General features: G+C 41.4%; 1 protein-coding gene across 1 annotated transcript in view; it reads left to right on the top strand.

Annotated features, from left to right (window-relative positions):
* KCNQ5 (potassium voltage-gated channel subfamily Q member 5) overlaps nucleotides 1-16,459 on the top strand; it is a 469,664-nt gene extending 453,205 nt beyond the window's left edge. The window contains exons 11-13 of the mRNA XM_058554049.1: nucleotides 8,504-8,635; nucleotides 10,246-10,372; nucleotides 12,103-16,459. Of these exons, the coding sequence (XP_058410032.1) occupies nucleotides 8,504-8,635; nucleotides 10,246-10,372; nucleotides 12,103-13,065 (1,222 nt within the window). The 3' untranslated portion in view covers nucleotides 13,066-16,459. The remainder of the gene's footprint in view (nucleotides 1-8,503; nucleotides 8,636-10,245; nucleotides 10,373-12,102) is intronic.
* The last annotated feature ends 677 nt before the right edge of the window (nucleotides 16,460-17,136 follow it).

Raw genomic sequence — 17,136 nt, 5'->3', positions numbered from 1 at the left:
TTGAGTCCCACTTGTCAGATATGCCCTTGGCGTTGCATGGGGAAGCAGCCACACTGAGTTCATCTGAAGAGCTCCAGGTTACAGCAGATGAGGCTCTCGAGTCCTATCAGAGCTCCTGGCACAGCGACTGTTGCTTTCCACCAGGACTGCAGAGAGGATGCGAGCGGAGACCAAGTGATCACTGGGGCTTCCTCAACTCTGCCAGCTCCTCTCGGCAGTCAGTGTTCCTCAGCACCGCTCTAGGTGCTTGACGAATACTTTTTCAAAGAATGAATGAATCAATTACCTGGCACTTTGTAAAACTCATGGAATTTAACTATTTCTTGCATGAAACTTCAGGCTTCATTCAGGGAAGGGGGGCAGAAAGCATTTGGGTTCTGACTAGAGGTCCGACTCCAAGGCACACGGACCCTCTGCCCCATGGGAATGATTTGTGGGACTTTGAAGAGTTGGGCAAAACCCACCATCACTTCTTTGTGTGGGGGCAGGGGGTGTCGGGACCATTCTCCCCCACGATGGTCCCAACCCCACCTTCATTTCAGTATTCCCAACCTGGGCTGCACGTTAGAATCGCCTGAGGAGTTTTATAAAATCTCTGGACCACGCCCTGGGTCAATTAAAATGGAATTTCCGGAGGTGGGACCCAGGCGTCAGCCTTTTTTAAAGCTCCCCAGCTGATCCCAAGGAGCAGCCAAGCTTGCGAAGAACTGCTTTCTACAGCAAGCAGACTGCCTCTGCAGTTCCCCAGTGATGAGCCTCTCTGCCCCACACGGTTTGGCTGGTGGCAGCCTGTCCATCTGTGTAGGGAAGCTGTCGCTGCCCTCCTGTTTCCTGTGGTTCTTGTCTCTGCATAACCATGTGCAGTGTTTTTACCCTAATTCAGAGGACGGCAGCAAGACTTCTATGCAAGATTGTGTAACTCATGGCAGCACAACAAATGCACCCACGTCTCCTCACAAGTGCACATGTGTCTGTGTGTATATATAGATACATCCCACCAGAGTTCAACTGTGCTTCAGTTACTTCTGCTCGGAAAATCGTGCGCGCAGACTTCCTTCTGGGTCAAGACCAGGCTCCAGTGCAGGTTTGTGACAAGCCTTTTCCCCCCTCTAGTGGTTCTGCTGGGGCGTGTCATCTTGTGCAGTAGGCTCCTCCTCTTGGACCCCACAGCATTAAGGAGACTGGCTTTAGGCTTTTTTCCCTCTGTTATCAGCTCTGACATCTTTTCTCCTGAAGAAAAGAGGCCTGTGAGAGTATGACTTACTTCTCAGCCTTTGTTGGTTCTCCAGATGACCTTCCAACAACACCGGTAAGAAAGGAAAGTTGGATTGAACACCTACTGTGTGCCAGGCACATGTGAGTGAAAAGAGCCAAAGTATCTTTTCTGTTGTTGTTATTTTGTGTTAAAGTATTGACAATAGTAGAACATTGTCACTAAGAGCCCAGCACAGGAGCTATGCTGGTTCAAATCCCAGTTCTACACTTACCAGCAGTTTAACCTCAGGCAAGTTATTTAACCTCTCTGTGCCTCAATTTCCTTGTCTGCCAAGTGGAGACGACAGTAGCACCCTTCTCACAGGGCTATGCTGTGAAATGCTACCTGCATTATCGTCATTAAGTGTATTTTAAAGGTCCTAATTTTACTCTGGAGTGATTTACTCAAACATTTCTTGCTACCAGGCAATACATAGGTCGTATTAAACTTCTTTTATAAGCGTGCAAGAGGCCACAGAATTCTGCCTCTTTTCCTCAGGCCAGTTCACAGGATTTCATTTATTCCTGGCCTTAAGGCATTTCCTCATTGTTCTTCTTATCTAGTCCAGGGGTCAGCAAACTACAGTGGGGAGCCAAAATCCAACCTGATGCTTGTTTTTGTAAATAAAGTGTTATTGGAACATATTTACACTCATTTGTTTATATATTGCTATTTTGCTGCCATGCTACAATGGCAGAGTTCAGTGGTTTCAACAGAGACCATATGACCCATAAAGCATAAAATATTTATTATCTGGCCCTTTACAGAAAAAACTGTACATCTCTTGTCCAGACCTTGAGTCCTACTGGATGTACGCCCAGCCACATTTGGAGAGTGGAAATCCATCCGTTCAGGCTAGCCCATGCAAGAGCCAAGATGTGAAATCAGCGTTCACCCTTCCACCTGCCAACCCAGGACTCCTCTAACCTCCAGCTCACCATTCGTCCCCTTCACCTTGTAGTTAAAAATCTTAGTATGTAAAATGCAATACTCTTGGAGAAAAAAAAAATTGAAGAATTGAAAGACCTTTTAAATTCATAGTCTGATAGCTACTTTTGGACATTTTCCTCAATTATCAGCACCCTCCCATCTTTCTTGAGGTCTAGAATTATTCTCAAAGGCTGATCGTGTAGTTGTTTGCTGATGATACCAACTGAGAAATATGCATTTAAAGCAACACTGACAACTACACTGAGACTGATGTGTATGTCCTACAGCTGTGGCAGAGGAAGCAGAGGGCCCTTGAATCTGTGATAAAAGGGAAGACATTACAATTATTGGGGGTGGGAACCCCAGCTTAGCCATGGACTGATTCCTGCAGGGGACCCTCTGAGAATGAAGGGGGCCAGGTTCAAGGGCAGAGTGCATCCTGAGCATGGGATCCCCTCTTGGAAAATGGAGATGGAGACGGGTCGAATAGACTAATGTGGCCTCAGATTTACTTGTGTGAGAGTGTCAGAGAGCATGGGAAATAGGAGGAGGTCAGTAGACAGCCTAGACGTGCTCCTTAACCTTTAGGAATTTTCCTGCCCGGGACTCACACTGTGATACTAGCTTAGTGGAGTGGTAGAAACACAGGCCTTGGCATCAGCAGTAACCTGCCCTTACTAGTTGTCAGAACTTGGACAGGTTACTCAACCTCCTGAGCTTTCACTTGACCCAAATATCAAAGGTGGAAAATTCTTGGAGTTTTAAGTTGACATGATACAGGTAAAGTGCTTAGCCTGGCGCCAGCCATCCAGCAAGGGCACGATTGGAAACCCGTTCAGCAAGAAGCTGAGGAGGCGAGACCTGCGTCTTGCTCATCATCACGTCGCCATGACCCAGCTCTGCGTCCAGCTGATGGAAACTGGGCGCTTGGGTGAAGTTCATTGCATTGTGGAGAGAGAAGCAGTTTTAGCCATCCCAGTGACAACCAGAGAACCAAGGAAACGCTGCAGGGGTCAGAGATGACAAGACTGACTAGTCGGAGATGCTTTCCTGGGTTCAGCTTAGTCTCTCAAGTTTCCCACTCTCCACCTTCTGATTTCAACCATCATGTCCAGTCCCTGGAGAAGTGAGAGGGGACTGGTGGAAGGAGGGAGGGGGCTGAGGTAACTTAGACATAAACATGTTGGATCACCTGACCCTGATGACAAAGGGTCTTCCCTTGAAAAGGGTCATCACATGACGGAAAGGGTCAGAGCCCCGAGCGTGCCTCCCATCTGCTCCCCCTCAGGGCAAGCCTGCCACACGTGACTTATGCAGTCTCTTAGGAACAGAAAGCTACAGTTCCATTCTTTTTAGACATTAACCACATGTTTTCTACCCTGTTTTCTTGATGGTCCTGTGATACTATAACGTTCATTCAGCCGACACAGTTGCTATTCCAACGAGCTCTTCCACTCCCCGCCCTGGACAATTTCATTTTGCTGTCAGCTTTCTCATTACATTTGGTACTTACTGGGTTACAGTATGATGTATTCCTCCACTTTCAATGTTTCAGCCTTTCTCCTAACTTCCTCCTAATGGTATCTTATCATTTGTGACTTAGTTGCTTTGTGAGATCCTAATCACATTAGTAATCTAAGGAAAAAGCATATTATATTCTCACAATTTTCAAAAGCAGTTCTATTTAAATGACTCTTTTCTGGGCCAGGCAGGGTCTTGCCTATTAATGGACGAATATTTATTTTACTTTAGAAAGTTTTTTGTATTCGTGAAAGAGAGTCAAATCTTCTGCTCTCCCTGAAATGTGCCTCAAGAACTCAGATCTATCCTAAGGCACGTTTTTTAGAAGACCTCTATAAGAGGCTGCCTTGTCACAGAACAACACAAACAGCTCTGAACAACTGCAGTAGCTGGTTCTTCATTTCTTCAGCAAGCATTTACTGAACTTCTATTACTTGCCAGAGATTGTGGGAGAGGCTAGGGTAAAACACACAGTCTCTGATGTCAATAAATTCCAGTGAGTGAAATACAATGCTGCAGGTTTGGCGACATGAAGTGCATTTGAGAGTACAGAGCAAGATCATCTACTTCTGTGGGGGTGGTCAGGAAAGATTTCCTAGTCGATGCTTAACCTGAATCTGGAACAGTTAGCATTTTAGGTGGAATGCCAAGACAGAATCCTGAGAAACGAGAACTTTGTAACAAGAAAATCCAGAAGGGCTAGGTGTGGGCTGCACCAAGGAATGGATAGAGATGCTCATCTGGGGAGAAAAGGCGAGGCTGTCTCCATCCGATGCCCTCCTCCCTCTCCACCCAGTCTCCTTGGTGGAGCTTCTAGACAAACAAACCTCTTGTGTTCATTCAATTCTGTGCCAAGTGTTGGGTTTTCAAGGGGAAAAGACCTAACTCTGCGTTCAAGGACCTCATACAATCTGGTAGAGGAGGCTAATATATAAGCAAATAATTACAATGTGTATTATGTACTAAAATAGAGGATAATAGATAAGTGATTAACTGCTTTGGAAGGATCACAGATATTTCCATAAAAGAAGTGACTCCTAAAAGACTCATAAAAGGGCTGAGTCTTAAAGATACAGTAGGATTTCAGGAAGAGGAAATAGCGTATGCAAATAATTTAAGTATACAATTGATTGAATGATGTTTTTGTGGACTTGCAAATATTTTATTGTTGCTGGAACCTCAGGTTCCAAGGAGGAAGTGGAAAGGGATGAGGTGAGAGAAGTAGACAGAGCCCAGTCCGTAAACAGCCTTACAGGATGTGCTAAGGAATTTGATGTTTACCGATAGGCCATGGAAAACCAATGACGGATTTTTGGGGGGTGGTAATATGGTCTCATTTGCATTTTGAAAGGCATATTCTTTCTAAGGCTGCAGTGGTACAGACAGAAAGGAGGGGACGACTTTGAGAGCTATTGGTATCTGCTTGTTCTGCCCTTAGCAAAAGCTAAATGACTGTCACCATCCTTTATATAAATTATTGATGTCAAAAATGCTTCTGCTTTTAAATACTTCCTTCACATTTATAAAATATATTACCTGAGGTAGAATTTTTATATCTCACTTCAGGTATCTTCAATGTTTTTGTTTTCAACCCACAACAAACCCAATTAAGAAAATCTATTTGATCTCCATCTTAGGAAACATAATCCTTAACAGATAACACGGTTTTATACACACAGTAATACACTGGTAAACACTTAACAACCAGATCTCCTGGAGGGGAAAGCCCTGATATGTGGGGTTGGTCAATTTCCATGGTGCAAGTACACCTACCGTCGCTGATTTCAAGCTATCAATGTCACGTTACTTAGCAAGAAGTTGGCAAGAGATGTACAATATGACGTTATCAGATAATATTTCCACCATACAGATACGATAGTGTATATAACTCAAGAACATGGAGAGTAACATGTAGTAAAATAATTAGGAAGTGATGAGTTTTGAGTATGTATTACCTTTATTTTTAATATGATTTATTTTATTTTAATTTTATATAGTTTTTAATAATGGCTGTGTTTAACAACAAGCAAAATTCCAAATATGTAACATCAGCCCTTCAGAGTCAATACAAATCTGCTCCAACCCATCACTGCCTATTCTTCTCTTTTCCAAATAATTGAAATGATATTTATTAATCCAATTTTCACTGTTTCACATGAAAGTGGAAAAATCTGTAAGTAAAATACTGGAGGGAAAGCAATACCACTTGAGGAGTGATGTGATGTGTAAAATAAATGGTAAGCCTGTTAAGAATTTTCATGTCTATTCTGCTTTGCATACTTATTATCATATGACCATACTGAAATAAACAAAAGATGACCAGTGTCCTGTTTAATATTGATTGATCAAATTATAAAACATGGATTTTCTTTTCATTTGTCTAGCTTATATAGTAAATTATTTAAATGAAAATGAGATTGTTTAAAGACTGCATAAAATATGACTGAGTGAGAGCTAAAGTGTAATATTGTCTATTGAATGTCTTCAAATTGTTCCTTCTCTTAAAATATTCGTGAATAAAAAAAGAGAAAAGCAATGTGCAGCTTTGAAATAAGTTACCATAGAGAACTCACACAACCTCTACAAAGAAACAAGGGCAGGTCCCCGTTAGTGCAAAACAGGCCATTCAGTTTCGAGGCACATGGGTCCCCCTCTGGGCTGACCGGCCACCAGCCACAGACACCTGAGCTTCAGCCAGTGGGAACACACTCACTTGTGCCAAAGCTTGCCCTCTGCGTGTAGGGTGGCTTCCACCACCACGGGGAAGATCCAGTCAACCTGCCAAATCCCTCAACTGCTGCCATGGGAAACCGGGAGGTGACGTGGATGAGAACCAGACAGATTTGGGTGGGATCTTGGCTTTGCTTCATACTGGTTGCTTGTTTTGGGGCAAATCACTTAAGTTCTTGGAACCTCAGTTTCCCTAAATATAAAAGGGAGATAAGAATATCTTAAGTGCTGAAGATAAGAACATAAAGTACTTCACACAACAAGTGGCAATAATATTGAAAATGCAAACAATGACAACAAGAACACCACCCAGGAATGAGATAGTTTTCCTTTCTTCCTGCCCACCCAGGCACCGTGGGCTACTCTGAAGATAAGCAAAGAAGGGGTCTGGCTTTTAGGTTAGTTTTTCTTGTGATTGCATTCTTCGTATTACCTGGCTTAGAGGAATTCATCTTTTTCTGTTTCTTTTCTTCGTCCTCTTATTCAACAAATATTTCTTTCCACTGTGGATCAGGAAAGTGCCGAACTCTGAGCACCGTGTGGAGGAGGAACAGCGGGAGCAGCAGTCGTGGTGGACGTGGTGGTTGGGACAACAGCTAATGTCTATTAAGCACTGACTGTTGACTAGAAGAGACCCGTCCCTGCCTCCTTGTAGCCAACAATCTCCTGTGGGGAAAGACATGTTTTAAAAGTAATCACTCAGGGCCAAAACTTTCACAGGATACCTATTCTACTATTTTTTTCTCAGTTTTTCAATATGAGAGATTGAACCCCAATCTAACCTAAATTCTGGTAAACAAATTTAGAACCAAAGCTAGATACTAAGAGGTTAAATTAAAACACAGATTTCCTTTACTTTCTGCTGAATAACTTTGCTTAAATGTCCTTGCAAACAAAAAAACACACAAAAAGATCTGTCCTGAATAAAGAAGAGACAGGTGCAGAAAATGTGGTAGAGAAAGGGAGTAAGAATATTATGGATAAATGATTAAGGAATAATTAGGATACAATTAATTTGAAGTTAATAATACAATTACAAGACAGAGTTTGGGGCTTTTTAACTGATAAACCAACTTGGATTCCTTACAATCAGCTATCACTTAGGATAAGTAATGAGTATTTTCTTTTTAAACTCTACATTTGTTCCTAATTCTCCCACTTTCTACTAAGGACAATAAATTTTAGTTCATAGAGCTGATTCCCAGCTTGGGATCCATGAGTGTGATAATGGGAGTCTGTGAGCCATTTCATAGTGAAAAACTGCCAACAGCTTTAACATGCACCTGCAATAAGGCTGCACAGACTCATTAAAATGTTATGCTTCTTCGTTTTCTCCAGAAACTATATCAAGTTATCTCAGTAACTGGTTATCACAGGCAGCTTAGCTATTTATGGAATCATGGGATTTACTGATGAAATATTGTTTTAAAACATGGGATACATGTTGGGGGAGGCACCATAATAAGAGACCTTTGGTTATGAAAACTTAGACATCCAGCTGAGTTGTTGAGTGTGTCCTACTTGAAACAAAAGGAACTTGGCTAGCTAAGCGAGCAGCATTCCACAGAAATAATTATTGAAATGAAATTTTCATTAATTTTTATACAAATGTATATTTCTCTAGAGAGAATAAGAGAGTTTTGCAGATACATCTGCATCTCAAACATGCGTCTATTATATAAAAGACCATTTTAACAACTTTTATATTTTTTAAGAGATGCAATTACTAGGTATTGTATCTTGGATTTTTGGGGTCACATGGAAAAGATAGAATTGCACTTTGACTTTCATTTTAATTCAGGGTTTCAACGGACATTAAAAAGGTGCAACATTTAGTACTTAGTCTATTTTTTTAGCATGTTTTCCACTCTTGAGGTGTCCTGACATGAGGTATTCTTAAATTGTCCACTATAATCTCAGGATTTTATATTGCCTTTCTGTAGGACCCTGAGATAATTTGATGCATGACTTTTTCCCCCAGAGTTTCCTATATTTAATAGTAAGCTATTTGAGTAACTTCTTTTATCAAAGTTATAAAGATTAATATCTAATATATTTCTCTTACAGAATTATGAAATTTCATGTTGCAAAACGCAAGTTTAAGGAAACATTACGCCCGTATGATGTAAAAGATGTGATTGAACAATACTCTGCTGGTCATCTGGACATGTTGTGTAGAATTAAAAGCCTTCAAACACGGTAAACAATGAAAATGTTATTTGTTGTAAAGGACTAAGCATAGAAACTATCATGGAGGAACTTCTCTGTAGTAAACTCTTGAGTTCCATATTTCTAATTCACTTTTAGTGGAGAATTGGACTTGCTTTTAACATAGATTTTATTTAAGGATGTAAATCAGGCATTAAAAGCCTCCAACTATAGAGTATTCAGTTTCCTCATCTGTAAACATGGGGATAATGTTAGCACTTGCCTCACAGGCCTGTCGTGAGTCCTGAGTTCATGCACCTGAGCTAGGTGCTCAGTGAATCTCAACGGTTGTTGCTGGTGCATCTGAATGACTGCTGCTGCTGCTGCTCCCATTGTTCTCTAAGTCCTAACCATCCTCAGGAACAAGCTAGTCTCCCTCCTTCAGTAAACTTGACCTGACTACAGGCCCATGAAGGTAGACCTTTCCCTTCCCTGCAGTGTCAGTCTCCGGCAGAGCACAGAGCACTCACAGCCTTGGCGTGCTGCGCCAGTCAGGACAGAAAAGCCGGCATGGCCCTGTGTTGTTTCCTGTTCTCACGGCTCTAGACTAAGACGAGGTCTTTCCTTCCACTCATGTACATGCTGGATGTGCACTGTCTTTCCAGTGAGCATCTGACTGAGTGATTAAAGAAATGAGTGAGCCTTAAACATTTGTTTACATGCCCACAGCACACTTAGCCCAGTGTGAAGCTTATACTAGGCCCTTATTAAAGCACCTATTGATCAGTTATAGAAATCTCAATTTGTTCATTCATTCAGCAGATGATTATTGAGCCTGTAACGTGTGCCACACACTGTGGACATCTAGAAATTAATAAAATAAAGGCCCAGTCCTTGTAGAGCTTACAGTTTAATAGATTAGATGTCATGGCAGAAGGTAGGCACTCCTTGTATTTCTATGCAGACAAAGTAAACTGGAAAGTTGAGTCAATATTCCTGATAATTCAGTTCTAAAACACACAAAAAAGGAGAAAGTAATTCCCATTTAGACTGATCAAATCTCCTTGGAAATTGTTTTAACTCATCCTGTGGTCATGTTACAATCTCTGCATAGGTGGCTGGGGTCTTCCAAGTCCTTTAATAGAAGGTTTACATAAAGTCAAACTACTATGGAATCTACAGAACTAATCTTGAGTTTCTAGCTCATGTAGTATATATTCTCCAACTAGAATTTCAAAGGACAGAGACATTCTTATCTGCTTATCTCTCACATATTAGAAGTACAATAAATGTTCATTGAATAATCTGAACTATTAACGTGAAATAATCATAATTATGATTTTGTTATATTTTAAGTGGTTGAATTCAGGAAATTCCTGGTCAGAGATGGAAACAGAAGTTACTTTGTAGTTTAGGACAATTTTGCCTCCAGAAGATCTCCCATAAGTGATATCCTCATGCACCAGAAATGAGAAAATTAATCTCATGTGTAATTCACATGTTAAGAAAATAAGTACATCAACTGGAATAAGTTCATTTTTCTGTTATCTTACATAAATTAAATATAATAGTATTTAATATTTCTTTTCAAAACACTTCATTCTGGCTTAGGGCAATCTCATCTTCAGCACTCATAATCAGATCTCCTCTTTCTCCTCTAGTGTTGATCAAATTCTTGGAAAAGGGCAAATCACATCAGATAAGAAGAGCCGAGAAAAAATAACGGCAGAACATGAGACCACAGATGACCTCAGTATGCTTGGCCGGGTGGTCAAGGTTGAAAAACAGGTACAACTCAACTAACTATCCCAGTTAACATTTTAGCCAGAATTTTTTTTTAATCAAAAGTGATTATACACAGTTGGATGTTAAAATTTCCAATGTGTGTGTGGGGGGGGGGTGGGGGCTTGGTGGGGGGGGCGGGTTTCCCACACAATCAACAAACAATTCTCCAACATCAGCTGGGTCTCCTACAATTCAACTCAATTCTGAGACTATCTACCCAGATAGTGTCAGATCCCATAAGTTAAAGGTTCAGTCCCACCACGACCACTACAAGTTGTGAGCCAGTTGTGAGCCCAGGTTATTACCTGTGCTTCTGATCTACCCTCTGCAGATCTGAGATTCCCACGACCCCCTCCTTGGGTTCGATTAATTTGCTAGAGTGGCTCACAGAACTCAGGACACCTGTTTACTCAGTAGGTTACTCGTTTATTATGAAATGATGTAACTCAGGAACAGCCAGATAGAAGAGATGCACAGGGCAAGGTATGAGTAAAGGCCACGGAGCTTTCATGCCCTCTCCGGTCACACCACTCTCCCCAAATTTCCATGTGTTCACCAACGAAGGAACTCTTCAAACCCTATTCTTTTGGTTTTTTGTGGAGGCTTTATTACATAGAGACAATTGATTAAATCATTGGCCGTTGGCAATTGATTCAACCTCCAGTCCCCTCTCCCCTTCTAGGAGGTCTAGGGGTGAGACTGAAAGTTCCAACCTTCTAATCACGTGATTGGTTCTCCTGGCAACCAGACCTCATCCTTAGTTGCATTCCAATAGTCACCTTATTAACATGAAATGGCCTTCAAGCTTTCATTACTAAAGAAATTCCAAAAGTTTTGGGAGCTGTGAGCCAGGAACCATGGACAAAGACCAAATGTATATTTCTTCTTATAAATCACAATATTACAGACATATTTTAGTGATTAATATATTTAAAAAGTAATAAAATCAAGAAAGAGTGAATTAAATTAAATTTTCTTTGTGTGTAGACAGTGTTCTCTAAAACACTTGGAATTCCATATTCCATATGAGGAATAGAAAATTTCATCTCATTAATTAGTACTTGAACTGGAAGCAACTATAGATTTTCAACAGTAAAATAACCAAGATCTGTTTTTCATTTGTGTTTTGGTTATTTTCATTTTCTCCCTTTTAGAAAAATATATCATTATAACTATGACGACAGATTGAATGTTTGTTAACCCTGAGGCTGTACCTTCTCATACAAAGACAGTTTTCCAGAAATCAAATTCCTCCTCAATTTAATCATAAATATTCCAAGTATTAGTTCTGAAGCATGTTGTGCCTTTATTTTTAAATTCGGAATCACCTAGGTTGATATTTAAGGCCTTGATTTCATTGTAGACTGCGCTCCTTGCTAGACCGCAGTGAGCCCCAGAATCTCCTCAAGAAGAGGCCTAGGAAAGGGCCCTGCTTGCGCTGAGGAGTCTTGAAGTTGTGCTTGTATAGTGCTGATATGGCTTTGGAGAAAGTTGTGTCCATTTTAAAGAGTTGGAGGGCAGGGGTGCCAATGTCAAGGCCAAAACACTGCTCTCCTCTTCCATCCTCCCTCAGCCCCACAACTGTTAGACGGTCCGTTCTAGGATGGTGCTAAGGGTCAGGACTGCTTTATACTTTATACTCCATATTTAACTGTATTGACACACCCTGACTTCATTTTTTAATTCTAGAAGCAAAGGTTATGTTCACATGTAACCATTTTCCCCGTTTTCAGGTACAGTCCATTGAGTCCAAGCTGGACTGTCTACTAGACATATACCAACAAGTCCTCCGGAAGGGCTCCTCCTCAGCCCTCGCTTTGGCCCCATTCCAGATCCCACCTTTTGAATGTGAACAGACATCTGACTATCAGAGCCCTGTGGATAGCAAAGATCTGTCCGGTTCTGCACAAAACAGTGGCTGCTTATCCAGATCAGCCAGTGCCAACATCTCCCGAGGCCTGCAGTTCATCCTCACCCCAAATGAGTTGAGTGCTCAGACTTTCTACGCGCTTAGCCCTACTATGCACAGTCAAGCAACACAGGTGCCAATGAGTCAAAGTGATGGCTCCACAGTGGCAGCCAACAACAACTTTGCAAACCAAATAAATGTGGCACCCAAGCCAGCAGCCCCAACAACTTTACAGATCCCGCCTCCTCTCCCAGCCATCAAGCATCTGCCCAGGCCAGAGGCCCTGCACCCAAACCCTGCAGGCTTACAGGAAAGCATTTCTGATGTCACCACCTGCCTCGTTGCCTCCAAGGAAAATATTCAGGTTGCACAGTCAAATCTGACCAAGGACCGTTCTCTGAGGAAAAGCTTTGACATGGGAGGAGAAACTCTGTTGTCTGTCCGCCCCGCGGTGCCCAAGGACTTGGGCAAATCTTTGTCAGTACAAAACCTGATCAGGTCGACAGAGGAACTGAATACACAGCTTTCAGGGAGTGAGTCAAGCGGCTCCAGAGGCAGCCAAGATTTTTACCCCAAATGGAGGGAATCCAAATTGTTTATAACTGATGAAGAGGTGGGTCCTGAAGAGACGGAGACAGACACTTTTGACGCCGTGTCGCAGCCTGCCAGGGAAACTGCTTTTGCGTCAGATTCTCTAAGGACTGGAAGGTCACGATCATCTCAGAGCATTTGTAAAGCAGGAGACAGTACAGATGCCCTCAGCTTGCCTCATGTCAAACTGAAATAAGTTCCTCGTTTTCTTTCTAGGCATAGCAGTTCCTTTAGCCATTACATATCGTTGCATGAACTATTTTGAAAGCCCTGCTAAAAAGTTGAAATTGCAAGAATCAGGAAGAACGTGAAAGATAGTTTATAAGCCTGTTATCTTTTAATTGCATGAAAATGCATGTTTAGGGATGGCTGAAATTCCAAGGTACATCAACATTAACCACTCATTTAGTAATATACCTTGAGTTAATATGTTGAGAAACCAAACACTGCTAATGCTATGAGGTGTATGAAAATGTGAAGATTAGGTTACTTAGAAGATCTGACTCTGTATTTTCAAATTATGGGAGTAAACACCTTCAAATTTCAGGCATTTCTACTGTGTGATTAAATACAAAATACATTTTCAAAATCAGGCCATAATGTGTATTTAAACACAATGGCTATCAACAGCTGCTAACAAGGTATCAAGTAAAGCAGAATTTGCAAATAACAGAAATGGCTGCTTATTTCAAGATACATGTGCCAAGCTATTCCTATTCAATCATTTTATTATTAATGTAATTTGAATGTCAATTTGTGTGCTTTTGGTGATTTAATGCTGTGGCAAACAACTTTGCACATCATTTTCATGTTGTTCTTTATGACGAGAATGTTCTTCAATTAGAAAATGTGCAAATAAAAGTTCAGGGCCAGTGGGGCAAATAGACTGACCATAGGACACGTGTGACTCCATGGAAACGTATTCCCTGCTGGCTGAGTCACCTGTATGAGTGGTCAGCTTCCACACAAGCAGATGCCACCCTGCTCAGCAGAAGGCAGCAGGATGAGGCTGAGCTCTCTGCAGTGGCCCCCAGGCCCATCAACACTGCCATGGAAGGGGAGTGTGAGAAGCTGGGGTACCGGCAGGATCCCAGGAATGAGACACATGAGGGAGATCGAGACGGGAAAGGCATGAGGAGATCCAGGCACAACCCCGGCAAGTAGGTGAAGTCAAAGAAAACGCCTCCCTCAAAGGGCAGCAGGAGGGAGACCACAAACCACAACAAAGCAGCTCGCTTCTCTAGAAAATGAAGATCACCAGGGAATTCAGCTACCTGTTCTTATTCATCCCTTATTCTTATATAGAAACAAAGAATTTTGCAAGGTATTTATTTTTTAATATGCCCTGAATGTTTTTTGCTATTGTGTAGCACGTTTTGCATATAAAAGGCTAAAACTAAACTTCCTTCACTTTTTATACTGTAGTGAACATTTTCTATTCTCCCCCAGAATGTTGCCCCAAATCTGAAATTATTGGTTTAGTTTCCTGGTATAAACATTTAGAGTTAGAAGCCAGATAACACTGGCAGGGTCTGCAAATCAAAACACTTAATCATTTAGCATGGCAGCAAAAAGACCGAGGGAAACAAAATGAGAAATGCACTTACCAGAAAGCAGGCAGTGCTGACTCCTTGTCAGAAGCCAGTCCAGCTGTCTCAGACCCTCAGAACTTCAGCCCAGGTAATGGCGTTGGAAAGGCAAGGAGAAGTGAGATAAACTCTAGCCACAGAGGACTTCAGACAGGAAGAGTTTTTTTTTCCCTTGGCAGATAGTGCTACCTCCAGAAAACTTCTCTAGCAGCCAGGACGAATGAGCAGGCATTATCAATTGGCTATCCAAAGGAAGGAGGTGGCCCTGAGATCCACTAGTCCTCCCCAACTCTCTCCCCCAACTGACCTTCTCCATCCCTGACTTTCCTCTCACTTTTCCTCTCCATCAGCTGCTTCTCGATCCCTGCCACTACTCTGCTTCTGAACTTCAGCAGGTCTTAACCAGCCTTCAGCCTCAAGTAAACCACTTACCCACTCTACCTAAAATGTGCTTCTCAATCTTTTAGAATTCTTTTCCCTTTTGATAAACACTGAAATTTTGAAAACTTCCTCTTCTCACCCACCCTGGATTCTAGCACACTCGCCTGGAGTGTATCATTCAGAATCTTCTTGGCTGCTGGAGACACACAGAAGATAGAGTCTAAATGTTACACTCCAATTAAAAAAATTTTATCAAGCTATTAAAGCAATTATTTTCATTTTTGAAATATAGAATTTTAGTAAATTATTAGATGTGATTTTTCATCCATCCATGTCTCCACTCAACCTAAAGTTGTGATACACCCTTCCGAGGAGGTTGCACGCGCACACACACACACGCACACGCATACTCCACTCCACTGACCTAAAGCCAGACACCTGCCATGCACTCGGCAGGCTCTCTTCAGATGTTAGTCAAGGAGGAGGAAGGAGGCAGCAACTTTCAGGTAGCACTGATTCTTGGACATACTCTTTCCTGGGTTGAACCCCACTGGCAGCAGGAATTCTGAATGTACTGAGGACCTCTCCGTCGGCCTCTTTAGGCCTCAGACAGTTCATCCAGCATTGTGAAGACTGAAGATTCAGAAACAAAACCTAAATACATCACTGAGGTCTTAATCATAGCAAAATGTGATAAACTATGTTGTGAAAAACTTCTATACATTAAAGCCATGACCATTTGTGTCTATCTTACTCTAGCACAAAATTCTTGGATGTTAGTAGGTAGTCGTATTGTGTGAAACTGTAGGTTTCTGTCTGTTGTGTTATTCTCTGGAGTCAAGAGGGGCCTCCCATTTATACTTAGCAAAGTCCATTGTTAGTCCCCAATGGTGTCTTGAAGCACAATCTAACTGAGCGCTGAGTAGCCACATGCTTTCTCAGTTCAAGTTTGTCTGCCTTCTTCAATATGCAGGGCTCGTCAAGCTAACACTTAATTGAAAACATCCCTTATATGAGGTTAACTAAAAAATTTTGCTATGTCTAATCTAAATGTTTGCATTCTGTTCAACTGAATTAATATCTGTAGGTTGCAAGTTTTGTTTAAAGTATGACAGTTTATTGAGTTTTTATGTCTTTATCTCCTGTTCTAAGGTGCCTTTCTCACCTCCCGTTGACTCCGTGATTCTGAAAGTCCTTATTCTGCAGGTAAAACCAGTCTAATGGAAAGGAGGAGATCAGGCACAAAGTGACTAATTCTCATGCCTATTTGCAGAACAAAACTATAAGAAATGATGAAACCCGATCAATTAAATTAATGGATCACTTCATTCAATCAGAGTAAAAAAATATGATAATATTAACATCTCCCCAGAAGCTGATTTTTTTGCCTTAAATGACGTGGTTGTGTTTTCGTAAGAGAAACTTAATTTAATAAGATTACGTGCATTTAAGTGAGCAGTTCTAAAAGTCATGTATGACAATACAATTATCTGTTTCCCGAAAACAAATAAATCAGGACTATCATATCCATTTCAAGCTATCATTAAAATGTAATTTCCTTTGCTTTCTTTTACTGGGATTATTTGTTTTGAAGTAGAACATTAAAAATATGTCTGTAAACAGCTAGTGTGACTGTTTTTATCTAAAGGTAACTGGTTGGGTCTGAACTCATTCATCCCAGTCAACCAAACTGACCACACAGATTTTGAGCTGAAATGTAAACACGATCTTTTTGCAATGTTGCTGAAGAAATCGTTGGTAATTTGAGGAGGGGAGGGAATTGCAAATGTTTTTGAGGGTATCATAGAATAATTAATTTGATATTATATCAAATATATATTTTGATATATATTTTATATATTTATATATATTAACATATATATTGTATTTTTTAGTTTGATATATCAAAACTCAGATACCAGTGCATATGAGCTTTGTGTTAACTATAATAAAAGGGTTTGCCAAACAAGTGATAAGAAGTGGGAACCAGACAGGTACCCAGATGCTGCAGCCCCTGGACACTCAGACTGGCTACTTCTAGCACCTCTCCAGCTCTCCTCACCAGGGCAGGGCTTCTGCTCCAAAAGGGATCTTTTTCTTCTTCCCTAGAATATCACAGTCCTTCTGTTCCACTAGCGGTTTTGTGCTGTGTCCATGATTAATTCCAGTGGAATTATTTGGAAGGAGGCTCAGATGTGCGAAGTCCGGAATACAGAACAACAAAGCCCTGACGGAGCCCAGGAGGAGGAAGGAGGGAGTGTTATCCGGAGATGACGTGAGAGGGCATCCCACCATGG

This window comes from Diceros bicornis, chromosome 14 (genome assembly GCF_020826845.1).
Source record: "Diceros bicornis minor isolate mBicDic1 chromosome 14, mDicBic1.mat.cur, whole genome shotgun sequence".
Lineage (NCBI taxonomy): Eukaryota > Metazoa > Chordata > Mammalia > Perissodactyla > Rhinocerotidae > Diceros > Diceros bicornis.
The sequence above is the reverse complement of the archived record's forward strand: the minus strand, read 5'-3'. Positions and strand labels throughout refer to the sequence as shown.